The 27,377-nt window shown below is 46.8% G+C and overlaps 3 protein-coding genes across 5 annotated transcripts in view; 1 reads left to right on the top strand and 2 right to left on the bottom strand.

Annotated features, from left to right (window-relative positions):
- The first annotated feature begins 326 nt into the window (after positions 1-326).
- naa30 (N-alpha-acetyltransferase 30, NatC catalytic subunit) lies at positions 327-7,540 on the top strand. Its single transcript, XM_064329018.1, has 4 exons — positions 327-1,492; positions 4,426-4,549; positions 5,166-5,221; positions 7,195-7,540. The coding sequence occupies exons 1-4, from the start codon at positions 566-568 to the stop codon at positions 7,330-7,332; spliced, it is 1,245 nt and encodes a 414-aa protein (XP_064185088.1). The 5' UTR covers positions 327-565; the 3' UTR covers positions 7,333-7,540.
- A 5,149-nt stretch (positions 7,541-12,689) lies between these two features.
- On the bottom strand, positions 12,690-19,937 carry LOC135251484 (uncharacterized). 2 transcript variants are annotated; one of them, XM_064328997.1, is made up of 6 exons: positions 18,944-19,937; positions 18,360-18,433; positions 18,088-18,144; positions 17,856-17,939; positions 14,893-15,034; positions 12,690-14,375 (listed from the first exon to the last, which is right to left on the bottom strand). In XM_064328997.1, the coding sequence occupies exons 1-6, from the start codon at positions 19,176-19,178 to the stop codon at positions 13,750-13,752; spliced, it is 1,218 nt and encodes a 405-aa protein (XP_064185067.1). In that variant the 5' UTR covers positions 19,179-19,937; the 3' UTR covers positions 12,690-13,749. The 2 variants fall into 2 exon arrangements, with proteins under 2 accessions (XP_064185067.1, XP_064185076.1); XM_064329006.1 differs by having other exon boundaries at positions 18,094-18,144.
- A 2,231-nt stretch (positions 19,938-22,168) lies between these two features.
- The window catches only part of slc35f4 (solute carrier family 35 member F4), a 45,310-nt gene continuing 40,101 nt past the window's right edge, over positions 22,169-27,377 (bottom strand). For both annotated transcript variants that reach the window (XM_064328976.1, XM_064328985.1), the window contains exons 4-7: positions 27,147-27,272; positions 26,326-26,518; positions 25,944-26,033; positions 22,169-23,285 (exon numbers count right to left, since the gene is read on the bottom strand). In XM_064328976.1, coding sequence (XP_064185046.1) covers positions 23,044-23,285; positions 25,944-26,033; positions 26,326-26,518; positions 27,147-27,272 — 651 coding nt within the window. In that variant the 3' untranslated portion in view covers positions 22,169-23,043. The remainder of the gene's footprint in view (positions 23,286-25,943; positions 26,034-26,325; positions 26,519-27,146; positions 27,273-27,377) is intronic.

Genomic DNA, 27,377 nt, shown 5'->3' with positions numbered 1-27,377 from the left:
ACGCATCCAACACGCGATAAGTGATTTTCGGAAGAATCGAAAGGCACCATTTATTTGAATGCCTGTAATCATATATAGGTTATTTACAAAGATTAAAACAGCAAATATTTCCAAATGTATGGTATTCTGAATGTTACTGTTATCTTAAGCATTAAATAAATGAATATTGAGTCATTTTACTAAATTAAAAGAGTTCATTTCCAACTAGTGTAACATTTAATGTTATTTAATCACTATTTAATCATTAAACATAAATCATCATAGTTTGGTTAACAGAATACTGTTAGCTGAAGCACCTAAGTCATTGCTCCCCTGAGTGTCGTAAAGCATCCCCCTCCCCCTTCGCTGGCGGTCGCTTCACTTTCCGGCAGCGGGGAGCAGGGAAGGGAAGCCGAGGGTACTGAGTCGGGCAACTACTAGAGGAGACACGAGATAGTGGACTGGAAAATCTCTGGTAAATTTTACGTTACCACCGGTGAACTGGAACTACGCCCACACGCCACTTGCTGCTGGAATATACCTGTCTTGATTATTTTTCGTCCAAAATTTCCCTGAATGAAGTGCAATGGCTGAAGTGCCGCCTGGGCCTAGCGCGTTGCCTGCATCCCCGGCCGAAATTATTCTCTTCCCCGGGGGTGTCTGCGCTGTACCCGGGGAGGGGGAAGAACGAGGCTGCGGGAGAGGAGATACTTTGGTCCCCGGGACAGGACAGCAACCACACGTAAGTGAGGGTAAGGGGACGAGCAAAACGAACCAGAATCATCTGTACTCTCACCCGGCAGCTCTAAATTTCCACACATCGACACAACAGCAACTCAACGGCTTAATCAGCTCGGCGGAGGACGGCCTCCTTTTCACCCATCATAGCCGTACGCACAGCCACCTTCACCACCCGGCTCACAGACCGCCTGACAGCCAGAGAGTACCGGTAGAGCACTGTGACAGCGCAAGTGAGGCCCCGGTTGGGACTGCCGAGAGCAACAACTTAAACGACAGAAATTGTGGCGATTACCAGCAGGAACACAGTCCGCGTGTACAGAAGAACCACTCGCATTCAAACAACAACAGTATCAACAGCATGCTGACCATGGCCAGAACCGAGGCGACGTTAGGTCAGAGTGCCGGTGAGGAGCGGAGCAGGAAAGGCGACCATAGCAGGACTGAACCGCAACCCTCCCTAGATGACCCTCCTGACGGAGAGGCGGCGGAGGGTGGGAGAGGCCCTGAAACGCAGCGGGCTGGAGTAGAGTTGGCGGCGGCTCTTGATGCCGCCGCTGTTCTGCAGACCCCGGTGTCGGAAATGGAGAGGCTAGATCTCAATTCCAAAGCCGAAGGAGTTGAGGAGGAAGACGGGGCAATCCAGTATGTCAGATACGAGTCTGAATTACAGATGCCGGACATCATGAGGCTGATCACTAAGGACTTGTCGGAACCTTACTCAATTTACACCTATAGGTACTTCATTCACAATTGGCCTCAGCTGTGCTTTCTGGTACGTATACAGTTCTGTTGGTTGATGTGGGTCTGTCAATGGCATGAATTGACAAAATGTATTGCTTGCTGTACAGATAAGTCGTGCTGCCAGCCCTCCAGATGGGTGGCTAGGTGGTTTTTTTGTAAGGTGTGGTTTATAGTGAATAAGTTACAAATCACATCACTGTGATTTAATTTTACTACTGATAATGTCATTGTTGTCCCTTGTCGTTGTCCCTTGTCATTGCTCTTGTCATTGTGTTGTAAATGTTATTAATGATTACATTCAGGTAGGAATACACTCAAGAAGGGATGGTAATGTAATGTTGGGTGGGCACAACTGAGTATTACCCATTTCTGTATTCAGAGCCTCTTAGCCCTGTGGAAAGTAGCAGAGGATACATTAAGTCCTTTTGATTTAATTGGTGAGTTTTGTTGTCAGCCTAAAACCACCACATACCAATTCTACCTGTATATTCATTAAAAAAAATGTACTAGGCAAGATGTGGGTGATATAACTGAGCACAAGAAGCTCCACTCTAAAGCTCCTCACGAACGCAGGTGCAGACTTCACAGTCGTTTCGAGGGAGGCTGTCATTGCTCGGGGCATCGAAAAACAGGTTTTTCCTCACAAGTGTTGGCGAGCGTTTCTCCAGGAAAGCGGGGTTTGCATTAACGTGAGAGGGTTTTACAACAAAACCACAAAAAAAAAGAAAAGAGAAAACGCGTCCTGGGAAGGCCGCCGTTTGGGACGCAGCTGACCGGTTTCCCCGGCCCCGGTTCCCCCAGCGCTGGTTTGAGTGGGAGTGCCGTGCTGGGGCTGGGGCTGGGGCTGGTGCTCGGGCTGGGGCTGGCGCTGGTGCTGGGGCTGGGGCTGGGCCGCTGAAGGACTTTGGAATGCCACCGCCCTCGCGGTTGGCATGCTGTTGTAAGGCGATACGCCCGGCGTGCGTTTATTTTCTCCCTCTGCGATGCTGGGCTCGAGATAGCGCCTCGGCGCTCGCACAGCACCAGATGACTTGAGACTCATGCGGTCCTGCTTTCGTAAAGGGAGAACCTTGACCACGAGTAAACACGAAAACACTCTCTCTCTCTCTCTCTCTCACTCTCTCACTCTCTCTCTCTCTCTCTGACACTCTCTCTCTCTCTCTCTCTCTCCTCACTCTCTCACTCTTCTCACTCTCTCTCTCTCCTCACTCTCTCTCTCTCTCTCTCTCTCTCTCTCCACTCTCTCTCACTCTCTCTCACTCTCTCTCACTCTCTCTCACTCTCTCTCTCTCTCTCTCACTCTCTCTCACTCTCTCTCACTCTCTCTCACTCTCTCACTCTCTCTCACTCTCTCTCTCTCACACACACACACACACATGCACACACGCACATACACACACACACACACACACACACACTCAAAACCCCCAGGAAGCAGTCCCCATTGCACATTCGAGGCCTGGCTCCTGGCGCTGAAATTTGCGAACTCAGTGCTTCTGAAGCAGGGAAAATGAGTGGTGTTTCGGCTTTGGGCTGTTATGTTTACTGTGCTGTCTGCAGCTGTACACACATGCAAGGAAAGCAGAATTGCCCAATTCATCCTGGAATTGAGGGCACGTGGTCGGTTGTGAAAAGTCTGCCGTACGAGTTAACTGGAGGAAAGATTTACTAGGACCTGTCACACTTGTTCTCAGTTTGGCATATGCCTTGCTTGCATATACCCTACTTCAGTTCTCAGTTTTGAGGAAACTAGATGACTTTGGAGGGTGGGGTAGTGAATGATTCTTATTGTATGTTGTGTTCAGGTATTTGTATTTTTGTTGTATTATTGTTTCATGAAGCAGGCCGGAATCAAGGAATTTCTACATTGACTACAGGCCATCTGCACCCTGGGCCTGGTAGTCTGGGTTCCTGTCCTGAACTGGGGCAAATTCACTCAAGTTTCAACAGCTAATTCACTCGGCTCAGTATTCAGATTTCTGCTGAAGTCTCCATTGAAGCATTACTCCTTTTATCTGGCGTATCAGCTGGAGGAGAGGCAGAATGTTTCATTTCCCTTTGTAGAATTTGAGCCGTTCCCTGTTCAGGCCTGAACAGTGCATGAATTAATTTGCTTCAGACCTTTTGTGTCGCCGTGGACTAATGAATATTCTTTGAAAATTCACACGAGGACGTGGCTTGTGAATATTGAACACGGCGCCTCAAATTCGGAGATATTATGCAAAAGCGAAACATCGTACTGTTGAGCGAGTATGCACAAAGCAGCGAAACGTTTTCCTGTGTGGACATTTTTTTTTTTAGAAACCTTTACGCCTCCCTCCGAGAATAAAGACAACCAGAGAGAAGAAATCTATTAAACCGAAGATCGGTCTCCCGTAAGACTGTCCTCTGACTGATCACGGATACGTCTGACGAGAGCGACGTGATGCACTGTCGCTTCGTCCCATCTCCACGAAATCGATACCGCCCCCCCCCTCCCGCCCCGGTGGCGGTGCGTGCCAGAGTAGTAAATGTTTTGAGCGGTTCCTGAGATCCGTCATCCTCCGCAGCGATGAGCCTGTAATCCGCTCCGCGTCCGCAGCGCCGCAGGCCCGCGCTGTGCTTTCACGCCGGCGCGCAGCCCAAGGTTGCTAAGCGGGGCGTCGGGTTACGCTCCAGAACGCCGCCGCCGCCACCGCTGCTCCGGCGTCTATATATAATCGGGTCCCAGCGAGCCGCTGGCCTCCGCGGGTCCGCCGGACGCCGCGTGGCGGCCCGGGACACCGCCGCCGTCGCTAACGGAAGCCACGTGCGAGCGGTCGCGTGCGCCGCGTGTCCGTCGCCGGCGGCGGCCGTTTCTGTGGCCAAGGTTAAATGGATTGGCCGAGCGCTACGTTAGCGTCGCAGTGGGACTGAGGGTGGGCTGTGGTGTGAGTGGGCGCTGGATGTGCAGACCTGCCCTCCTCACCGGTGTGTTGTGTGCAGGCCATGGTGCAGCAGGAGTGTGTGGGTGCCATCGTGTGCAAGCTGGACATGCACAAGAAGATGTTCCGCCGGGGGTACATCGCCATGCTCGCTGTGGACTCCAAATACCGGAGGAAAGGCATCGGTAAGCATGCTCAGTGCTACTGCTACTCACATCCCCACTGCCACTCTACTCACATCCCCACCACCGATCTGCTCACATCCCCACCGCCACTCTGTTCACGTCCCCACCACCGATCTGCTCACATCCCCACCGTCCCTCTATTCACATCCCCACCGTCGCTCTATTCACATCCCCAGCACCTCTCTGCTCACATCCCCGCCGTCACTCTAGTCACATCCCCACCAGCACGCTGCTCACATCCCCAATGCCGCTCTACTTAGATCCCCACCACCACGCTGCTCACATCCCCAGCGCCTCTCTACTCACATCCCCACCACCGCTGTGCTCACATCCCCACCGCCACTCTGCTCAGGTCCTCACCGCCACTCTGCTCACATCCCTACCGCCACTCTGTTCAAATCCCTACTGCTGTGCTCACATCCCCACCGCCACTGTGCTCACATCCCCACCACCACTCTGCTCACATCCCCACCGCCGCTCTACTCACATCCCCACTGCCGCTGTGCTCACATCCCCAACGCCGCTCTGCTCATGGTGCCCACCACCGCGGTGCTGTTCCCACCCCTCGGAGGTCTCGCCGTTTCCTCCTGACCTGAGCTGTGCCCCTGTGTTTCAGGTACCAATCTGGTGAAGAAAGCCATCTACGCCATGGTGGAGGGGGACTGCGATGAGGTACGTGCTGCGCTACAGAGCCCTGCTGCTCCCTTAGGCCCGTGGCACGCAGACTCCTGACTCAGTGCATCAGCAGGCCTGACAGGAGCGGAGTGTAGGGGTGCACCGATCGGCCGATCGATCGATCAAAGCACACTCAGAGCAGCTGAGAAAAGATTCAGCCACATTGAATCAGGGCTCCTTCACGGGGTGGCTACGACATCAATAAAACAATAATGCTGTTAATAATAGTAATAATAATAATAATAATAATGATAAATTGGAATTTGAATGTATTGGTAACCTTTCGAGCAAATAAACAATCGTATGTTTTTTGTTGTTGTTGCCTGCTGCTTTAAAAATCTGTTAAAAAAAAAATCAGCAACCAGAATCGGCCATAAAAATTAATGATCGGTGCACCCCTAATGGAATGTGCTTAAAATAGGTTGACGTAAAATATCGTATTGATAATATGGCTGCGGCATAATATAATCTGTATATACTTCACGCTATGTGGACAAATGCAAGTAGCCACTTTCAGATATTGCAGTGTTTTTTTTTTTTTTTTTACTGTGCTTGAAAGTTTTCAACAGTCAGCATATTTACAGTATATTTCAGAATATTCCACAAGGCTGCACAAGAACAGCCTTAACACATAGGAACATGAGAGGGGATGGCATGTAAAATAAGTAATCCTTTCACTTCTAAATGGGAGACAAAGACAAGTGCAATTAGTGCTAGATCTGCGTTATTTAGAGCCAAGCAGTGGGTGTAGCGATTGTGTTCGAATAACTTCACTTTGGTGCCAAATTGCATAACATGGGGCTTTCTGCAGTCAGATCCGACTCCTCCTCCTTATCACCCGTCCAGTTATTTTTCTAATAAAACATAAAACATATTAGTCAAAATAATGATGTGTTGAAGTGACTGCAAAACTACGACATAGGGCTGGGTGATGTAGTCCTTTGATAATTAATATTTTCTGAGTGCAAAATTTGTCATCGTTACCATGCATTGTATTGCCTTTCTTTCCCTCTTTCTTTATGTATACCCGATGCAGTAGTGAATCCAAACGTCACAGGCAACATGAAATCCTCCCGGAAAAAAATCACTTCAGATGACTGTTGAATGTTGCTAAGACAGCCAATCAGCAGCAAGGTCATTGAGCGTCCATGTGATCATGTGATCTGTTTTTGTCAATCACATGTAAGCTGCAAAGCCTTACTGCTGATTGGCTGTCTTATCAACATCCAGAAGATACAAGCGGTCATTTTTTTCCGGAAGCATTTCAGGTTGCCTCCGAAGTTCAGTTGTTCACTATCATATCAAATATAAATAAAGAAAAAACACAGAAAAAAGGCAAAACACCGCATACAACACTACACACCCAATGCCATCACTACCCTGCGTGTGCTTCATATCTCCAGCTTGTTCAAGCACTTTGGCTGAGTCTTCCAAGATTCCACGTGTAGAATTTTGGCAGACAGGTCCCATAATCTCCCGTTCTGTTACCTGTGTAGAGTCATTGCTTTGTGTGCTACTAGCTTTTAAATGAAAAGAGAAAAAGAATAAACCAAAGCATTTGGCCTTTTTGGAAAAAACACTCACTCACTGAGAACACAGAGAAATGCTGAGAATTCAAATCCTTTTGGATTTGGTTGGTTTCCACTCAGTGAGCGCAGGTTCTGATTTCCTCTCAGTCGTGCTAATAAAATGAGATTGTCACTTTTAATAGATATCGAAAGTGATAATGTCTTGGTGGTTGAATGTGCTCCTGTCTGTCCAAATGTTTCGACAAAATCTAGTGAAGTGTTCTGCAGTTAAGAGAATTGTGTTTTGGAATTTACTGGACTGCAGTTTCTGTCAGTACAGATTAATTGGTGGAATGCATATAGTCTGGCAGTAATAGAGATTGCAGTAGATGTACACGTTATATGCACTGTGTGCGTGTTTAAATGCTTGTTGACTGTTGTTTTTGGGTGCTCTCTCTGCAGGTGGTTTTGGAGACGGAGATCACCAACAAGTCGGCCCTGAAGCTGTACGAGAACCTGGGCTTTGTGAGGGACAAGCGGCTCTTCCGATACTATTTAAACGGGGTGGACGCGTTGCGGCTCAAGCTGTGGCTCCGCTAGCCGCGCCCACCGACCCCCGCCCGCCTCCACTTTCCCCCAGCTCCTCCCTCTCCCGCCCCAGCTCCTCCCTCTCTCCTGGACACAGGTCGAAAAGGAACAGGCTTCTGAACGGGGAGGAAAAAGCCAACAAACAAACGAATTAACATGAGTTTAAAAAAAAAAGAGAGAGAAATGAAACAAAAATAAAGACTATTGAGACTTTAAAGTATATATGAGAAGAGAGAGATTATTGAATTGAGTGGGCGCTGTGGTGTGCGAGGTTCCGCCTGTTTGCCCTGATCCGGGGGGAGCGGTTTGGCTGTGGCACTCTGCGCGCGCCCCTGTGTTCCGGGCAGCGTTCGGCCGACGTCTTGGCACCGGCGGGACAACGTGCCGGCCGCACCACGTGCTAACCGGGCCGGCAGCAAAGCTAAGCCGCGGGCTCCCTCTCACTTTTTATATTTTACAGATGCTAATATTACACGGAGGAGCAGCGAACCTAGACCACACCTAGAGAAGAGAAATGCACCCGCAATACTCACTGCTCTTTGTGGAGTTTTATTTTTATTGTAACCCCCCCCCCCCCCCCCTTTTAGCTCATGCGTTGAAATGGAGTCTGTGTGGGTGTGTTGTACGTGTGTACAAGGATGAGGGGCAGGTGTGCGTGTGGATGTTACTTAGGTGTTGGTGGATGTGTGGATGTGAATGTAGGTGTGGGTGGGTGTGTGTGTGGATGTGGATGTATGTGAGTGTGGGTGTGTTTGTGCGTGGATGTGGGTATAGGTGTGTATGCGTGTAGATGTGGGTGGGTGTGTGTGTGTGTGTGCATGTTTGTTTTCGTTTGGTTTTGTTGTGAGAACACACCAGAATGGTGCTCTGTCCCTCTCTGGATCCTGCAGATTTTGTCTGCGGTCTGCACTCATTGACCGTGCACACACGTGCTCACGCTCACGCTCACGCAATATTCCACATGTGCTTCAGGCGAAAAGAAAGAATACATATGTGTGTGTGTGTTATGCACGGGGCCCTGGGTTTTCAGCGACCGCGTCTCAGTGCCTGCAGTCCGGTCCTGATGAAGCCACCTGTCATTAATCCCGCTGTGGTGCCGGAATCATCTCAATTAGTCATGTGACTGCACTGACTTTACCTCAGCGAGCTGACCTGTAGAACACAGCAGAGTGTCGACGCGTGTCCAGTCTGTTCAGTATTCCTGATGTTTACCTGTGGAAGAATGACTTGTCGAGCGGTCGGTTCTGTCCCTTTTCTCATGCGGACGGAACTCATCTTGAATCGTTAATTCCCATTCGATTCGACAAATCACGAAGCCTTATTTCCTATCGAATAGCAAGAAAATCTTGAAGCGTGTCCCTAGTTAAAACGATTACGTTTGATTTATTATCATTCAGAAGTGTGTTTCTTAGTATTTATTATTAAACTAGGCAGCTTTTTTGACATCTGCAAAAATTGTTCTCCACACGATCTCTCTGCAGTGTTTTCGAGAGAATATGTATAAATAAAGGTTGTTTACAAGGTCTTTATGGGATAAAAAAAAGACTCCTTCGCTTTAGATTAGGGTATGCAGTTTTTGGAACTGCCATTTGACACGCTACCGAAACGGCAGACGTGCAGTGAACTGCAGGCTGCAGACCCCGGTCGCATTAAACACAGGGCCCTGATTGGTGAGAGTGTATATTTTGACGGCACATTCAGTCCTCGATTTGAGGTAGGATCACCGAGGCGCAGACGCAACAAGATTATTTCCCCCCCCCCCCCAACTACTGCCAGTCAACGAAATGCAGAAGCTTCACCCAGAACTCGAGAGCAGACGCGAAAAGGGCTGTCTTGTCCAGAGGTGGGTAACCCGGCTTCAAAGAGTAAAAATACTGACCATGTATTTGCTCCACCACCATGCACTAAACCAGCTGATTACAATAATTAGGTCTCCTATCATGCTGAAGAGTTATGCTAATTAGACTCAGCTGGTTTAGTGCATGGTGGTGGAGCAAATACACGGTCAGTCTTTTTACTCTTTGAAGCCGGGTTACCCACCTCTGGTCTTGTCCTAAGTTGTGATCGGGGGGAAACGAACCTGCTGCGGTCACTGTTCTGATTCGTCCTTTGGTGTGGAGTTTTGAGGTCTTTTGCAAATGCCACTACTAGGTGAGAACAACAGTTTACGATAATACTGTGCTTCTGCTGTCAAGCTAAGTTACTTGGTACAGTATTCCCTCTCCCTCGTCCTTAAACGCAGAGCAGACGTTTTGACACGGTCACCCACGGATACAAAATTGAATGTGGTGAGTTTGGGGCTAGTAAAATTGCAGCTCTTGCAGGTAGTTTGGCCAGCTTCAGAAGACAGCTCCTTGTTGCTTGGCGATCAGTGGGTCTCTGGTCAGGTATCGGGTTTCTGTGTTAGTATCCAACTCCCAGTCCACTGGGAGCCCCTTTTGTCGCAACTTGTTCCCCCAAGAGCCTGGTACGTTTGCTTAGATGAACATGCCACCCCATCCCTGTTCGACAAACTATTTTTAATTACGCCTCCGCACCCTCGGTTGGACCCCCATTTTCATTTCTGTCGAGACTGTGGACGTCTGCAGTGAACGCAGAAGAACACGACTTTAAAAAACATTTTTGAATATTTAAAGCAAAGTTGGAAATTGAGAGGGACAGGCACTGCATTTCCGATGCATTCTCATCCTGGCAAATAATAAAAAGAGATTATGCACTCATGGCTGCTTCTGAAGTATTTGTTCTTTTTTGTTTGTAGAAAGTCCCAGAAGGAACGTCCTGTCGCACTTGTGTTTGCTCCTGCTGCTGTGTGTGTGTGCGTGTGTGTATGCGTACCTGCGTGTGTGACTGGATGTGATGGCTGGCTGGGGGGCAGCCTGCTGTGTCCAGTTTTCATTGGGCCGCGCTCATAATTCCCGCCAGGCTGAACGCTTCAGCTCGATGGCGCCGCGCCTGGCGGTGTCTCCATGCCCGGCATCACACGGGGGAACGAGCGCGGTCTCGTTCCACTCTCCGCTGCGCCCAGTTCAGTCTGGCGGGGCGAGCGTAGCCCGCGCCCTGGCTCTCTAGCCGCTGGAGGGGTGCTCGGCGGCGGGCGGCTTAGTAGCGGAGCTCGGCGCTGACCCCCCCAGTGCTCTTCCCCCCAGAGCTCCGCGCTGAGCCCGGGAGGACCGGACTCCAGCTGCGGCGCCGCGATCCTCACGGGCCCCTCAAGAGGGAGGAGCAGCTGGAGAAGTGCGCGGCTCCTTCCGAATTCTCGTCCGCCACGGTCCAGGCGAAACCTTTCGTCGCGCTAGCCTCTTCACGTCGTGGAGGGGGCGCGCGATAAGGACCTCGCATCTGCCCCGCGGGTCCGTCAGTCCCGAGCAGCGCATGTTTGAATGAGCATAGCGACTCGCAGAGCGGCCCTCCCGCCCCGTAGCTACGTAGCCACGGCCCCGTGCCACGCCCACCCGTACCTACAGTAGCCCACGCGGCTCCGGCGATGAGCAAGGCCGCCGGAGAAGCTTTGTTCTTCGAGGCTTTCCGGCTGCGGAGCTCCGCGCACTCCGGCTAACGTCGCTTTCAGACTCAATCTGTCGCCGTTTTTCTGACGGCAGGCCCACTGCCACGTCGCCGTGCTGCTCATAATGGAAACGGAGTTGTGGAATGAAAGCAGTCTGCGGTGGTGACTGTAGTGCTGTGTGTGGCTCTTTTCAGGGCCTGTCTCACAGTGGAACAGGTGCTGCTTCCATGTCTTTCTTAGGGGGCTGGGTGAGAGCTGCCCAGGGATTAGGGACAGGTTTGCTACATTTACACCATGTCCAGTGCATTTTGTGTGAGTGTGTGTGTGTGTGTGTGTGTGTTTGTACTACTGTCTTTGTGAGGACCAAATGTCCTCACAAGGATAGAAAGATGAGGAAAATCTCGGGAAGTGGTCCTCACCATTTCAAGAGGCTGTTTTAGGGTTAAGACTTATGGTTAGGGTTAGAATTAGGTTAGGTTTAGGGTTAGGGTTAGGCATGTAGTGGTTAGGGTTAGAGGTTATGGAATGAATGCAGTCAATGGAAATTAGTCAAAAGTCCTCACAAGTATAGCAATACATACGTGTGTGTGTGTGAATATGGAGAGTGTGAGAAGAATGTATTTGTTTGATATTTTATATTTTTTCATTGCTTGTGGGCTCACCTCTTTGCCTTGTTGTTGGTAGCCTGGTTGTCCTGATGAGAATGAATTGTGTACCTTTTTTGGGGGGATGGGTGGAGGGGATTCTTTTTTTAAATTTATTTCAGTTTTAAGATTTAGGATTTTTTTTTTCCTACCCCAGATATGCAGGGATTCCCAGGTCTAAGTTTAGGTCTCTTCACTGCTGAAACCCCCTGTCTTTAGTGATGGACTGCCTTCCCCGCTAGTCTCACTTAGATGCATTCCAGGGCATTTAGCAGATGCTCTTATCCAAAGTGACTTAAACAATTTATTTACATCGTATTCATTACATATTAATGGATTTGTACAGCTGGAACTGAAGAAATTGAGGGCAAGTACCTTGCTCAAGAGTACAGCAGAGTCATACCTTGAAATTGAACCTGCAACCTTGCAGTTACAAACCCAATTATACCCATTATTCCCATTATTCTATAGTTCTGCCTCCTACAGCTGTAGTTACCAACTGTGCTACCGGATAGATGCTGGCCACTTGGAACTCATGTTTACCTGCCTCTTTGTAAGATCCTTGTAAAACACATCAGTAGGGTTTGGCTCAGTTTGCTTCCAGATTTAGTTAATTTATGTTGCCATGGGAATTAAACATCTTAAGTCAAATCAACTAGACGTTGAATTCTAGGTAGTCTACAGCAGTGGTGTCAAACAGCCACAGTGTCTGCAGGTTTCCTTTCAATCAGCAGCCAATTAAGACCTAGAGAACAAGGTATGTGGAAGTCTTTAGCCAATCAATGAATCAAATGAATCACTTGTGCTGAAACAAACCAAAATGACAGCAGACGCTGCGATCAACGGTCTCTGCTGATGCTTTAGAGAAGCAATGCACTGACTGCCTTGGGGGCAGTGGGGGATGGATTTGTTTTATTTTTATCACTTAGTCATATTGATACCACTATTAACCAGGGCTTCAGTGTTTTTCTTTGAATTATTGGTGAGGATTTCGTGGCCCGACAGTGATATGATATGAAGGCTGACTCAAAATTTTGAAGATTATTTCCCTTGGCAATTCAGACACATTGGAAGAGTGTCAACGTCTGTTTATTACCATGCCTTCTGGGATAGCAAAACCTAAGAGATCAGTTTGCTATGGATGGCTGTGCCCTCTCTATCGAGTGGAAGAAAATAATGAAAATCTGCAATTCTACTATAAACGAACCAATGAACAAAAGAAAAGAGGAACTGTAACTTTATTTTCTGCATTGCTTATAACACAAGCACAATGTTGGGACATGTCAGTAGCTATAATATCAGTAAATGTATGCCCAATTTCAAGATTGATTTCATAGTTTGAATAATTTACACCTGTTAACAGAACTCCGGGATCTATATTTGTCATTTTGAAACACCACATGCGTATTATCAGTTTGACCACTAGATGGTACCCTATCACGACACAAGACAATCTTGTCCAGGACAATAGCTCTATTGTTTATATAATAGTCACTGAAGATAGATTTGCCTGCATAATGAGCATTATTTAAATGAGAACATTTGTATTTCTATGGGGTAAAGGAGAAGAGCTGTTCACAAGGAGAATTTTAAAAGGGGGCTTTATCATGTAAATATCATATGTGCTTCTATCAAACAACTGGGACTATTGAGCTGTGTTTTATAGGAGAATTTATTGGACACTGAGTAAGACCTTGCTTGTTAATTAGCACTTCCTGTGCTATTAAGACCCCAGATCTAAAATAAAGCACCGTGAATGCATAATTGCATAAAATACGTAAGTGCATATGGGGGTAAAAAAACATTTGCAAGGCCATGGACAAGCAACCTGTGCTTGGCTCAGTTTCACTTTATAGCAGTGATGTTTAATATTAGTCTAGGGGGACATTTGTATTTTTTACCACCAAACAGCTCAAACAACTATTTTAATGCATCACTGCCCTGACACCTAATTAAACCAATTTATCCATTTACTGTACAGTGCTTTAGAGTGATACATATTCTGTACTTGCATGACGGACCTGTTCTTGTTAATTTTTGGTTATACTAAGCTATGCTTTTTGGAGTCTACACAACTCTTCATGTGTGAAGCACCCTTAAAGAATATTCACTCCTGCTTATGACAAAGGGCACTCAATTCCAGAAAAGAAAAAAAAGAAAATCTATTACGTTGGGACAAATATTCACAACTGCTGAGTATAATATGGTTGTGTTCTCAAGAAGTTATGAAACATTTTAAAGAAAGTGTAGTCCTTTTTACAGTTAAGGATACTGGCCTTGCTACATCTCACTATCCTGGTCCAGCTGATTTTGGAAGGAGGGAATGAGCTCTAGTTTAGTTCTAGTCAGTCGGCCTCTGTGCCGGCGCCCGTGTCCCGCCCGAGGGTCAAATTCCCACCCCTCCTCAGATTTTGGGCTCCCGTTCTTGCCCGGGTCGATTCTTTCCTCCTGTCGGATGGAGCTGGCCCATCCAGACCTCATATCCCACCCAAGTGTCTCTTCTCTGTTCCCCGACACAGCGCTGGGACTCCGCCCTCTGTGTTCAAGCCCCTCCCACCCCAGCATCCACGGTAGTCTTTTCTCCGCTGCCTGTACGCTTGGCTTAGAGTGTCTGTCAGTTTCTCCCGTCCTTCCGTTTTTTGTCGTTCTGGCCCTCGCCTGGTGGGATAGCCTGGAATCGCCCTGCCGCAGTTCTCCCCACAACGGCTCCTCCTTCCCGAGTGAGCTGTGCGATTCTGAGAGAGGGGTCCTCCACCCGTCCCGTTCCAGAGGCCCGGGACTCCTGTGGGACAGGTCATCGAGGTCGAGGCCCTCCTCGCTGGACATGTCCCAGAAAATGTCTCTCTCCGTGGGCCTCTTCACCAGGTGCACCCTCTGCGCCTCATTCCCATAATCCCCTCCGTCAGCTGACCAAAGGACCAAGAGGGTTACATGCGGTTTACAACAAGCATGACAGGATAAATTAGTGCCAGCAATTATTAGCAATTAGTTGTGTAGTCTGTGCATGCTGTGCCTGCAAATGTTCAGTGCTCCATAAGATTAAAAGTCCTCCAGCTAAATTCGCTATCACTGGACTCCAAGTCCTATCTGTGGAGTTACCTGAACTATCTGAGCAAACTGCTGCCTGACTGAACTACTGATTTAAGTACTGAATTATTAATGCTGGCAGTGATGCTAGAATTATTTCTTATGAGCCTGCATAGCTGTCACTCTTATCCATGGCGATTTACAAGGCTTATTTTGTACATTTATTACAACATATACTGTGTATGCATTACTGTTGAAGTAATGATGCAGGTGAGTTGCAGTGATTCAGTCTGCTGGACCGTCATGACCAGTGTCTTCGGTATCTGTTCTGTCAGTCGATGTCAGTCGTCACGTGGTCCGATGGTGTGACCATGTGACCAAACAGGTAGGTCTCACCATTGCCTGTGAAGACGGTCCTGCCTTGCCGCCGCCGCTCCCTCTGCTCCTGCATCTCTCGAACCCGCCGCCGGTGGGACCGGCGCTGGCTGTGAGCCTGTCGACCGAGGACCGCCTGCGCCTCCAGGACCCTTCCCTGAGCCTGAGCCCGAAAAAGTTACACAGTGCACACGCGTGACCCAGGTGAGCTTATGTGTTTTATCTCTGAACATCTGAAATGTTCAAGTGACAACTCAGCTGGCTGTTTCAATGGGAGTTAAAATGACCTGGCACTGTATGCAATGTAGGTACAAATAAATTGCTCAGTAAAAAAATATGTTTAAAGCTTTAGCAGCTAAGCTGTGGGTGGTCATAATTACGACTGTTGTCTTTGACACGAGGAGAAACAGAAGCTGTCAGATTATGGTATTCCCAGTTTCCACACTAATTATATGAAAACAAAAGAAGATTTGCAACTGTGTTTATCTGTGTTTTGTATAGGTGAATATCATCTGTAGAAGAAGGGCTTTTTACACTGGCTGCTCCTCAAACAACCTTGTAAAATACATACACAATACACAATGTTAAAAAATAAATACACAATGATATAACTGGCACATCTGGGTCATGAACAGCATTCCTGTTTACACAAAACTGCATCTACTGTATGTGCGTGCAAACAAAGCAGTCTAAAGGATGTATTCTTACAGCTAAAACTAATTCCCTCAAAATTAACATTGCCATGAAATACATTACTCTTAAATAAAGATTATTTAACTCAAGCATGTTACTTAAGGCTGTCAGGATATCAGGCAAATCTCTAAAGTCCTCCTTTAATGCCTCTAGTCATACAAAACAGTGCCTTGAGAACCCCCCCCCCCCCCCTTGATTATTTCTCATTTTTCTGTGTTGCAAAATCAAATGAAAATATATTTGAAATTGATTTTTTTCTGCTATTTAACAAATTCACTATGATGTCAAAATGAAATAAAATATATTGATGTCTTCAGAATTATATTAAAAATAAAACCCGACTTAGTATTAAGAGCCTAAATTGGGCTAGGTGTAATCCATGTTCTTGAGAGACTGCGCAAATATTGATTTTGAATCTGCCTGTGCTCAACTGCATGATTGCAGAATAAATATCACCAACTCTGTGAGGTCTCTCAAGTGAAACAGAAGATCAAATCAGTCTCACTGGACTGATTCGATCTTCTGGAGTTAGCTATAACAAAGATTGCCGAAGCTTTGAATGAGTACCATTAAGTTCATTTCAACAAAATGGACAAAAATATTGAGCAACCCAGACACTACCAAGATCAGGCCATCCTACCAAACTTGGAAACTGTCAGAGAAACGACCAAGAGGTTACCTCTAACACAGAGCTGCAGAGCTCATTGGCTGAAACAGGAGAAACTGTCCAGAGATCAACAATCTCTTCAGCACTTCACAGATTTGGCCTCTTTGAGAAAGTAGCTAGATGAAAGGCTGACATTAAGTCACGCCTGCAGTTTGCCAGAAGCCATGTAGACAGAATCCAAGACCTTCTGGAAGAAAATATTTTGGTCTGGTGAGAATAAAATTGAAGCTCTTTGGCCTGATAGCAAAGTGCTGTGTTTGTTGCGAATCAAACGACATCCCTAGAATGGCAGCAGCATTGTGCTAGTGGGTTGCTTTTTAACAGGAGGGACTGGGAAGCTTGTTGCCATCAATGGTAAGATGGAGGGAGCCAAAGACAGGCAAATCTGTGAGGAGAACCTCTTACAATCCACATGAGATATGCATTTGATGAATAAAAAATATTTTTGCTTCATAAATGTGTTGCACATATTGTCTTGATGAGGGGGAATATATTTCACTGCATTACAATTTAACAGTGCAAAATATGAAAAAGTTCAAGGGGGCTGAATTCTTTCGGAAGGCGCTGTATGTCTATTTATAATTGTGCTGCTCCTCATTACGGAATGCCTTCATAATAAAAACTTATTGCATTTTCACTGAGCTGGATTAGTTATGATCAAGAACTAATAGTCTCCTTTCAGTGGGACTCTTGAGAGACCATTTGCATAAATTTTAACTGTGAACTGAAATAACTCTACGGCGAAACGAGAATGCGAGAATACAGTGGCCTTTATACCGTCGAGGGACCTGGCTTAACAAGAACTCATGAGGACTGTCAAATTTCAACGTGGCCAACAATTTCCCCATGGACTTTGAGGGCTGTGAAGCTAGTTACATGTAAACCCACCCTTATCGGAACTCTGGGCACAAGACTGTTAAAATAAGTTTAAAATATGTTTAACCACATAATTATCATAGGACACATTTTAAACAACATAATAGATCAAGAGATTGGTCATGACAAATACCGGCATACACAATGGGTCCCCAGGACCAGGGTTCAGAAACACCCTAGATCGACGTTTGTAACTTTGTTCTTGAATGAGGCTGACCTGTCCAACAAAGTATCCTCTCAGAACAGCTTGAAATTAAAAAATCTTTTGACAACATTCAAAGATCACTGTCACAACTTCATTTTCCATACTGAAAAAACACAGGTGTCCTGATGTGGTTGTCATTTTTGCGAATATACCTTTTCCCTGTACCCTGAAACAGGATCCCAGCGTGGGACGGTCGTGGCTACACCTCCCCCCCCCTCCTCCCCACTTTCCAGTCCGCCAGTGCAGTAATCAGACCCGACGGGACGGCTACGCCCAGGCTCGGCGCTTGCCAGCTGTCTCGCCCACGCAAAAGCAAGAAGCAAAGAAGCATGTCTGCGCCTCACTAGAAAAGGCACACGCTGTCCTGCTCTGAGGAGCCCAGCCCCCAGTGAACTCACAACGTTCTCTCAGCGTTGCTGCGACGTCGGTAGAACGATACATGCAGCACTGAAGACATTCACTTGTCTAGCGATATGTAGCCCCTATCAAAGCACTACGCAGTGTAGAGCTCTGTGGGGTTAAAGCCAGCTTGGGGTTCTGTACCTGCAGAAGACTGCTTGTGCCACAGCGCCCCCCCTGGCTGTGGGTGAAAGAGTGGAGGGCAGCCCCACTTTTCTGTCCTGTGCCCTATAGAGGAAGAGCAATAAGTGAAGAGTAAAGCTAAGGCTGCAGAGTGGATGGTAACATATAGTCTAATGACAGGGCAAACAACCTAGTCCCAGTTTCGTTCTAAGAGCAGAGTAGCTGTCATATAGAGTAGGTAGAGCCATTTTACCAGGACCTTGGAGGCTCCATCGAGCAGAATTGTAGGCGGAGCCAGTGGCTGCAGGGCCTGAGGAGAGAGTAGAAAGATACAGTCGGGCACAAGCGGTCACAGCGACAGCGTCCTACAGCGAAACTGCATTTCCTCACCCAGAGGATGAGCTGCCATCTTGTACTTCTCAAGTATGTTTTTCTTTTCTGTATGACAATTTAGACAAAAGAGCTGCAGGTATGATGAAAGATTCAAGGCCAGGCAGCTGATACATCAGCCAATAGGCTACTGACCTGTGGTCTCCGGGGCGGGTGGGACTGAATGATGCTGTGTCCCACATTGGAGCTGTGACTGTGAGACATGTAACCTGCGGACAACCACATACAAATGGACTGACAGAGAGACACACACAGAAAGGACTGGACAGCTTTAATGTAACGTTGGCTCCTGTTTTGTCATTTCCCTTAAGAGCACAATAAGAGCCTTATTTGATAGGAGGGTGTGGATCTGCTTCATCCTGCATATGTCCTTGCCCTCTGCAAAGGGTCTTTTTCACTGAGATTCTGGATGATTTTTTGAGAATATTCTGTACTCAGTGCGTGAGCTGTTCAATGCTCATCTGTTTCTATCAGGTTGCATCATGAAGAACATCATATCTTTCTTAAGGGGAACAAACATTTCCATGTTTTAGCTGATGGTTGAAGTGTTGGAGACAAAATAGATACATATAAAAATGTTTTAATGATGGTATGAAGTAGACACATAACTTTACCTTTTGTTTCCTCTTGTATATGGCCTTGGGCATTTTTGTGGGCTGACGTACATCTTACACACACACACACACACACACACATACAATAAAATGATAAAAGTATACCTGCAGTGAGTGGTGAGAATGTCAGAGATACTTCCTGTCTCAGAGGGGGTAGCTGGTTGTTCCTCCTTCTTCCCAAACTCCCCTGTTGCTCTTCAGAGGGACTCTGCAAAGACTCTGTGGTCCAGTTTGAAATGGGCCTACTGATTCGATGCTCCCCCTGGCTGCTTTGCCGTTCCAGTGAACTGTGGGATGGTACCACCTGAGTCAGCTTCGGCCTGGTGTTATTAGTTCCCATGTTCCACAGTTCCCCTCAAAAAAAGACTGGTATGACCTTCAAATTCCTGACTGGATTGGTCTGACTGTCATTCCACAAGGGTAGATTGTGTTCAACCCCTAGTTTCACAGTCCATCAAGAAACTTTTGATGAGGAACTTGATTGGTATGCCTGCAAACTGACTTCTCAGTCTCCTCTTCTGATCCCAAAACATTGTGACGTCTTGATTTGCTTTGATGTGCCTCTCTTCAGACCCGGAGCTCCTTTCCGATGGGGCATGGAGGCAGATTGTCCCACTTGGCATATGAACTGTATGTCCCAGTGCCCTTCTATCTTTCTGTTGATGAGGACGCAGCTGAAGGTCTTGTGGCTCTTGTGCGCAGAACCTTTAGTTAGTCAGTAACTAGGAACGGGAGCGTTTGCCAACTCGTACCAACTCTGGAGTCTGTGTGTCCGTCTGCACCTGTGTCTGTCTGTCCCACGTCCTCTCGATTTCCCCCACAGTGCTACACCTCTCTCTCTCTCTTGTTTGACTGTCAGCAAAGTGCAGTAATTAGAAACATTTATAGTTTTAGTTAGTGAGGCAGGTACTGTACTAGCCCCCTCCCTGTCTTTTTTTTTTTTTTTACAGTTCTCTTCTTCACCCCAATGAGCTGAGTTTCTATGACAACCTTCTCCCCACAGGTTACTTTCTAACTCCGAGTTAACGATTCAGTGACTGCAGGGTTTTTTTTAAACCCCCACACACACTTCTCTGACTGCTCAGGTGCGTGTAAAGGGAGCCTGGTCTAATAAATGACAGCGGCAGAGAGAACTTGGTAACAGGCACATCCGCTGTGCTCTGTCTGCATTGTCATTGGCTGTGTGCAAACCAGGAAGTCACCACCGTGCAATTTGATCCAATATTATTGTTACCCAAGTGAACAGCATCATCATCTAAAACCAAAACCATCTCGGGTGACAAATCATGATACAACACAGTGATGATTTATGGTCATAACATGATCATTTACATAAAGTGTGTACAGCAGACTGTGGTTTGTGGCTTGTGGTCTGTGGTGAGAACTCTAGACATAGGGCCTATACTCTTCTCAAGCAACCTAACATCTGCAGAAGTGATAATATTATAGTAATAATAATAATAAACTAAAGTTGATGTAAATCTTTCAGGAAAGATACAAACCATGAGAGTCATATACAGAGTTATAAAGATGAGGTATGCTTTAATGCTTACTTGCCTGTGGATTAGAGAGCATACATCTGGCATCCATGGATGTGGTGCTATCTCTCCCTCACAGAGGAGCTGAGTCAGTTGCCTTGAGGAAGTAATGAGAATTTAATGCCATTCGCCCCCCCATTTACCTCTCTTCAACAAAAACATCCCTCGCTCCCATTCTCCCTTGTTCTCTTGCTCTTCTGGTTTAATGGAGCAGCAACATTGACAGAATCTGTCATTTCAGCAAATGCCTCATTAAAAAGCACATCTCTCAGCACAGCAGTCTTTAGAGCCGGCAGCCACCCTGGTCATCTGGGATAGACTGTCACTAAGCCGGGGGTGTGTGTGTGTCTCTATGGTAGGAGAATCGCAGAGTGGCATGTGTGCGTGTGTCCACGGTAGGAGAATCACACGGTGGAATGTGTGTGTGTGTGTGTGTGTGTTTATGGTAGGAAAATCGCACCGTAGAATGTGTGTGTGCTTTCGGTCAGAGAATCACAGTGTAATGTGCATGCGTGAGAGAGAGTCATTGAATCTATGTTTCAGTGTCACTGCGTATAGCAGAATGTATGTCTGTTCACATATGTGTTCACATGGGTGTTTGTGTGTAGACATATGAGAATGTGTGTTCAGAATTACAAAAACAACACATGGTTTTCGGGTTGAATTTTTGTATTTATTGCAAATTGCGTATAAGGAAATCCCATGCAAGCAATCTGTCATCACCCACTTCCATGGGCATGACTGGTACAGCATCACTGAACTGAGTCCTCCTACTCACTCTGAGATCCTTCTTCTCCCTCAAAACTGAGACCTTCTTTCTCCCTCTTACTGCAGCTTCAGCAGCCCAAAATAATCATGTTGTGAGTGAAGGAGACATGCGGGCTGAAAATGATCAGGTTGTAGGGAAATTACACTGCATGAATGGATACACCTAAAGCCCGATAGCATCTTTTAGGGAACCCTATGGGAAGTTTTCCATTCTGTTTCCACTGAAAATCCTCTAGCCTTGCTGGTCTTCAGAGGCTACGGTCGAGGCTGTGGCACTTTCCAGCTCCTATTGATAATTAAACAAACCAGTAAACAGCTTCATTGGTAGATATCCCATTCATTTGCTGGGGATATAGTAAATCAATGGCAATAACATCTCCTGTAATATAGACTTCATGTACCAGTAGAGTGTCCTATGTATATATATGTACAATTTTAATCCCACTTATGCCTTATTATTTCAATGATTTGATTAGATGTGCTCATTAGCATTTTCCCAAAATGCACTGCGCTTCTTGAATACAGTCAGTTATGATTTATGCTTTGTAAAAGTGCCTGACAGAATAAATGATTGAAATGAGTTAAGTGAGGCTGCTTGTTCCTGACCACATCCAAGCATCATCGTTTATTTCCTCTCTGTGACTCCTGGCCTCATATCACACTCTCGTGGTAAAGTGAGCCATTTGTTCCCCTGGAGCTGGGCGTGCATCAAGGCCAGGCCTTGTGTCCAGTTTCATAACAATCAGGGCCAGGCCGTGTGTCCAGTTTCATAACAATCAGGGCCAGGGCAGGCGTTACACACACGCACACATGAGCCGGCCATCTGTCTCCAGCCCTCTCGTATGGCCCGTGCTGTGATCACACGGGACGGGGGGGGGGGATCTGAGGGAACCCCCGCAGAGGGACACTTCGCCAGCCGTGCCAGGGTCTCCCGGAGCTGCCCGCCCGATCCACCGAGGGGGCAGAGACCAGCTGGTTCACCGACCCCATCACACTCTAACCCAAGCCCAGCTCTGCTCTACTGTGCCCAGAGGACCCACTCACACTGCATCGGTGCTAACACGCAATGACTGCTAATGGGCCACTTCAAGAGGAGGGCATTGCTTTGTATAAGCGTGGAGGGTAGGGAGTCACAACTGACTAATTGCGTTTTCTGAAGTTTGCATTAGTTTCATGTTGCGACTGTGCAGCTGAATGAGTCCTATGATTAGCGGTTTGTCATTACTGTGGAAGGAAGACACTGGGCAGGGAAACAATAAAGACCAGCTGGGATGTGTCAACACAGATCAATGTAAAATGACGCAAGAATTGCCTTAATGGAATTCCTGAATTGTCCTTTTATTAAGAAAAAGAAATGTCTATTAAGCATAGAATATTTTACAACCATTCCTGTATATAATACTATTAAGACATTTTTTTAAATAGTCTCTGTTCCCTATTGATATATTTTTCTGAATGCGTTCAATTAATACAGATAAGATTGAGCCATACCGGCCCAGTCAATGCTTATATTCACAGAATACAGTTTGAGTGCAGGATGAGGGAGGGGTGGGGGGAGAGGGTGGGGTCAGGGGTGCGGAGAGGGAGAGGTCGTGCGAAGGGAGGGTCGGGTGTGGCCAGAAGGTATTTCAAATAAAACGCTGCCTTCCCTTCGGTGGAATCAGGTCGACAAGTTCTCGCGGCTCACTCGGAGGTCTCTGAAGGTCCTCGAAGGAAGTGGCTGCAGATTTCTCACAGCTTTTATTCTGCATTTCACTTTCCCAGCAGCACTTCCTGCTTCCTGCTTCCTGCTTAACCTCCGCCCCCAAGGCTGGGGATGGGCAAGGCGTGCGGGTCGGGGACGGGGTGGGGGGTCGCGGGTGGGAGGACGGGTCGGGGGGCGGGGTCAGGGGTCAGGGGTCATGCCAGCGGGATGGACACGGCGCCGTTGGCTCGGCTCCGGCTGCGCGTGTGGCCGCTGGACTCGGTCAGCTCCTCGCCGTGCTCCTCGGCCTTCTTGTCGGCGAACGTGGCCAGGAAGCGCAGCGTGACCGAGTCCCACTCCTCGGGCAGCAGCAGCAGCAGGAAGCCCAGGCAGATGATGCAGGTGGCGGCCAGGCGCACCACGCTGAAGATCACCTCGTGCTTCAGCACGTCCACCGCTGCGGGAGAGGGGGGGGGAGACAAGGCCGCAGAGCGTCAGCGTTCCCTCTGATCCCTGTGAGCCAGAGACGGCCGGCCTGCAGGCCCGACGCCTCTGGAGCTCGGGGGCGGGTTTCTGCACCGGAACGACCGTCGCTACTGACCCAGGATGAAATATGAGCACTTCATATAGATCCAGCCTTAAAAGTGCGCACATCCAAAGACTCTCTGCAGGTGCCGGATCAAGGATGAATCACATACAAAAATATTGTCCGGACGCTACTAAATGCACCCAAGAAGAAGATTAAGATCGAGCACGTGACAAAAAATATATAGGCGTGGTAATAACGTGTATCTGTACATATAGACATGGCAATAACATGCGCACCTGAACATATGTGTGTGGTTATTAATACGCCTACATATACACAGGTAAAACGACAGTGCCAGGGACATATTTATCATGTGTTCTTGTTAAACCTTTTTTCTTTTTGGGAGCATTTAGCAGTATGCAGACATTATCTTTCCATGTGTTTCACAGCCTCCAATAGCAACACTGGTGTCTGAGAGTGTGTGAAGGGTTCACTGTTCAGACACTGGTGTTGCTGAGAGGGAGAAGAAGTGTGGGTCTGGCTTGAGAGCAGAGGCCAGTGTAAATCCAAGGTGCTTCTTAACACAATATGTTTATAACCAGCAACTCTGCTGCACCAAAGTTTCAAAGTTTCTTCAGAATTGTCTGCCGACAGTCTGCAACCATTGTGTTTCCTGGTAACAATTCTCCTTGGGCAACACACAGTATATAAATGGTCCCGCTGTGGTCTCATAAAGTAGGTTGGCAACTATAACAGAATGTTTAAGACTCACCACTGTCTTGTAACAGATCTCAAAGACTTGGCTGAATGTATTTCGCTGTTTTCAATGTTTCTACTGATTTATCATTAGTTCATATTTACAAACCAAAAGTCATTTAACTGCGTGTAAGTGAGATACTGATTTTTATTATACAGTCCTTCCAATGCAGAAACAGTCTAAATATATGTATAATTGACATAATAACTTATTTAAAAGTTCAGGTAAAAGTCAGGTACAAAAACGTCATTCATAAATGCATATGGCTCGAAACATTCATTATTTCCTTTTCAAGTGAAAGAGCATAAGAAAATAGCAGATTCAGACGTGAAACGCTAGCGACATTCATTAATAACGAGCTGACGGCAATCAAAGCGTGAGTTCAGAAGCCCAGCCTGAGCAGAGATTCACAAATCCAGCGCTACTGGTCCTGACAAAATAACTGATCCCAGGTCAGCTGTATTTTCAGGATTGCATTTTCGCAGCCCGTTGTCTAATCACGAGCCCCAGAATGCCGGCCAGAAGCGAAGAATTCAACACACGACGAACTGCCGGAAAAGGGGACTTAGGAAAAAGACAGGAATTAAGCCGGGCGAGTGTTAATTATTTGAGGAAAGAGCACACAGAATCACGGCAGCACTGGAGGCCTGACAATCAGCACAAGTGGGCCACTTCCATCCTGCAGTCTAGACACACTGAGAATCACAGGTAACCTACTGACCTTGACATAGCTCGCTGCATCGGAACATGTTCCTACGGGGAAAATAGTACTTCACGTCACCTTAGCAATTTGATCTTCCCTTAGAAGCCATAGGTGCTGTGCAGGGGAGAGCAAAGGGATGATTGTGTTTCGCGAGAAAGAGAGAGAGAGAGGGAGAGAGAGAGAGAGAAAGAACGAGAGATATGTATATACATATACGTATGTGTATATATGTATGTATGCGTAAATAACGTTTACATATGTGTATTTAGTATACAGAATTTTCAACTTTCAATATATATTTGATTATTGATTATTATTTTTATCAATGTTTGTAAAATTAAAGCTGCATTTGAATTGGAGAGAGAGAGAGAGAGAGATAGAGAGAAAGAGAGAAAGATGGGTACATGCTGCAGGGGTGTCAGACCTGCTTTGTAATCACTTTGCTCATGACGTCTGGCCATGCTGCCTGCGCTTGCTGTGAGCGTCTGTGTGTTCACGCGTGAAGCGGAAACTCTCTGCGCACCTAACCCATTATCAACAGGTTACCCCTGCTGACTCCTCCAGGCACACTAGGGCACACCGACCTGACACCTGTACCACGAGTCCTTTTTAATGAAACGTTCTGAGAGGCAGGGAAGCAGCTTTCTTTGTTTAATGAATAAAGTAATGATACCATTTAAAGCAGGCTAACCATCTGCTACATTTTCCCTCTGAGTGTCTATATATAGGCCCTCCAATTCTGCGTTGATTTTTAGAGTACTTAACAATTTCCCATTCATTTTTGGATACTGAATTGCAAAGGTGCTGTTTGTGTCTCTCTGCCAAGTTTATGGTAATCAAGTTTTTCACCCTTCTGCTCTCTGATTGGCTCACTGGCTCAGATTTCACCAACTGCCATCCAAGATTCTGCACCTCTACAAACAGGGGAGTCGATGCCACACTATGCCCAAGTATGACCAACTGAAAACAGCAAACCTGGTGGATGACTTGTTACCAATAATAGGCTACACACTGTATGTACTGTAAATATGCCTTAAGGGCACAAACACACACACACACACACACACACATGGCTCAATCGCAGACCTTACTCTCTGTACCTATACACAGAAGCCGATGGACGTACCTGCGTTGCCTGGCACACTGAGCAGTGTGCCGATTGAGATGAGGATTGGGTAAGTCAGTACCAGTCCCACGTTGACCAGGATGTTGAATGCTGTGGAAGGAAGAGGAAGAACGTTATAATGGTACACCAATACTACAACAGCAACCTATGCTAAGTGGCACTAACAATGAGGATAGGAGGCTGTGTGTGTGTATGTGTGTGTGTGAGTGAGCGAGAGAGAGCGAGAGAGAGAGAGTGTGTGTGTGTGTGTGTGTGTGCATGTGTGAGTGAGAGAGAGAGAGAGTGTGTGTGTGTGTGTGTGTGTGTGTGTGTGCATGTGTGAGTGAGAGAGAGAGAGAGAGACAGAGTGTGTGTGTGTGTGTGTGTATGTGCATCCACTCACCCAGCCAGAGCCCAGCCACCCCACATAGGTAGCCCCACGGCAGAGTGGACAGTGAGCCCCAGTGCTCCACCTTAGTGAAGTAGAGGATGAGGGGCACGCAGGAGATGAAGATCAGGTTGAAGAAGCCCAGAGTGGAGAAGAAGTGCGCTGCCTCACCCAGGTTGGCACTGCCAAGGAACATCTTAAAGAGCACCTGAGCGCAGACAACAGCAGATGGACACAAACACACATGAAATATCCCAGTCACAGGACCTACCAAACACAAGGCTCATAGACTTACCTATATTTTCAGTTCAAGGACTTGTTAAGTCCTTTCAGGGTGTCATTCCGTTTAAAGTATCCATAAAAACTGTATTGTATTGTAAAGTTATTTTTAAAAATGCCCTAACTATCCACAAAAATGAATGCTATCCCAGGATCAACTCTCAAATCCCCGATCCAAACTCATTTTGAGTAGAAAGTGGATTTTGGTCCAAGTTTCTAAGCAGAATTAATTAATATAAAACATGGGCATGAATATTAAAAAAAAAAAAAAAAAAAAGAGGCTGTGCCAAAATTGTAACACTTTGAAGTACTTTCAAGTCCTTTATTTTACCTTTCTATGTTTGAATACTTTCAAGGAAGTTCAAGGAGCGTGAAAGCTCTGAAAATAGTTTTGCATTTTGTTTTGTTTATATTTTTATACATAAAGAAAAAACACCATTTAACTGCACCGCTTTGAGAAGCTAAATGAAATTTGTTAGTGAATTATTATCATTAGTGAATAACAATATCAGCAAATTGTGTATTTGGATGAGCAGATGGAAAGTAAGCAGACTCACCTTATAGAGGGCTGACGTGGAGGCGGAGCCCACGGCCAAGGCCACGCCTATGATGGAGTCGCCATGGAACCCGTCAGCATAGGCCATCATGACGATGCCCGTGATGGCCATGATCGCAGCCACGATCTGCAGAGGAGTCAAAGAGGACTGTGGGTAGAGCTAACAGGGAATGCACCATGTCCCCGTGCCTTAACTTATCCAACACCATGCTAACCCATGTGGGATAATCTT

This window comes from Anguilla rostrata, chromosome 1, assembly GCF_018555375.3.
Source record: "Anguilla rostrata isolate EN2019 chromosome 1, ASM1855537v3, whole genome shotgun sequence".
NCBI classification, from domain to species: domain Eukaryota; kingdom Metazoa; phylum Chordata; class Actinopteri; order Anguilliformes; family Anguillidae; genus Anguilla; species Anguilla rostrata.
Note: the sequence above shows the minus strand (reverse complement) of the source record. Positions and strands in the feature narration are given on the sequence as shown.

Bases quoted from the DNA above. Each gene is read 5' to 3' on its own strand.
- LOC135251484 (XM_064328997.1), bottom strand. From the start codon at position 19,178: ATGGGAACTAATAACACCAGGCCGAAGCTGACTCAGGTGGTACCATCC. The intron at 18,145-18,359 runs GTCAGTAGCCTA...CTCTCTCCTCAG, and splicing joins ACCCGCCCCGGAGACCACAG to GCCCTGCAGCCACTGGCTCC. The intron at 15,035-17,855 runs GTACAGAACCCC...TTTCGGGCTCAG, and splicing joins GCACAAGCAGTCTTCTGCAG to GCTCAGGGAAGGGTCCTGGA.
- naa30 (XM_064329018.1), top strand. From the start codon at position 566: ATGGCTGAAGTGCCGCCTGGGCCTAGCGCGTTGCCTGCATCCCCGGCC. The intron at 1,493-4,425 runs GTACGTATACAG...TGTTGTGTGCAG, and splicing joins GGCCTCAGCTGTGCTTTCTG to GCCATGGTGCAGCAGGAGTG. The intron at 4,550-5,165 runs GTAAGCATGCTC...CCTGTGTTTCAG, and splicing joins ATACCGGAGGAAAGGCATCG to GTACCAATCTGGTGAAGAAA.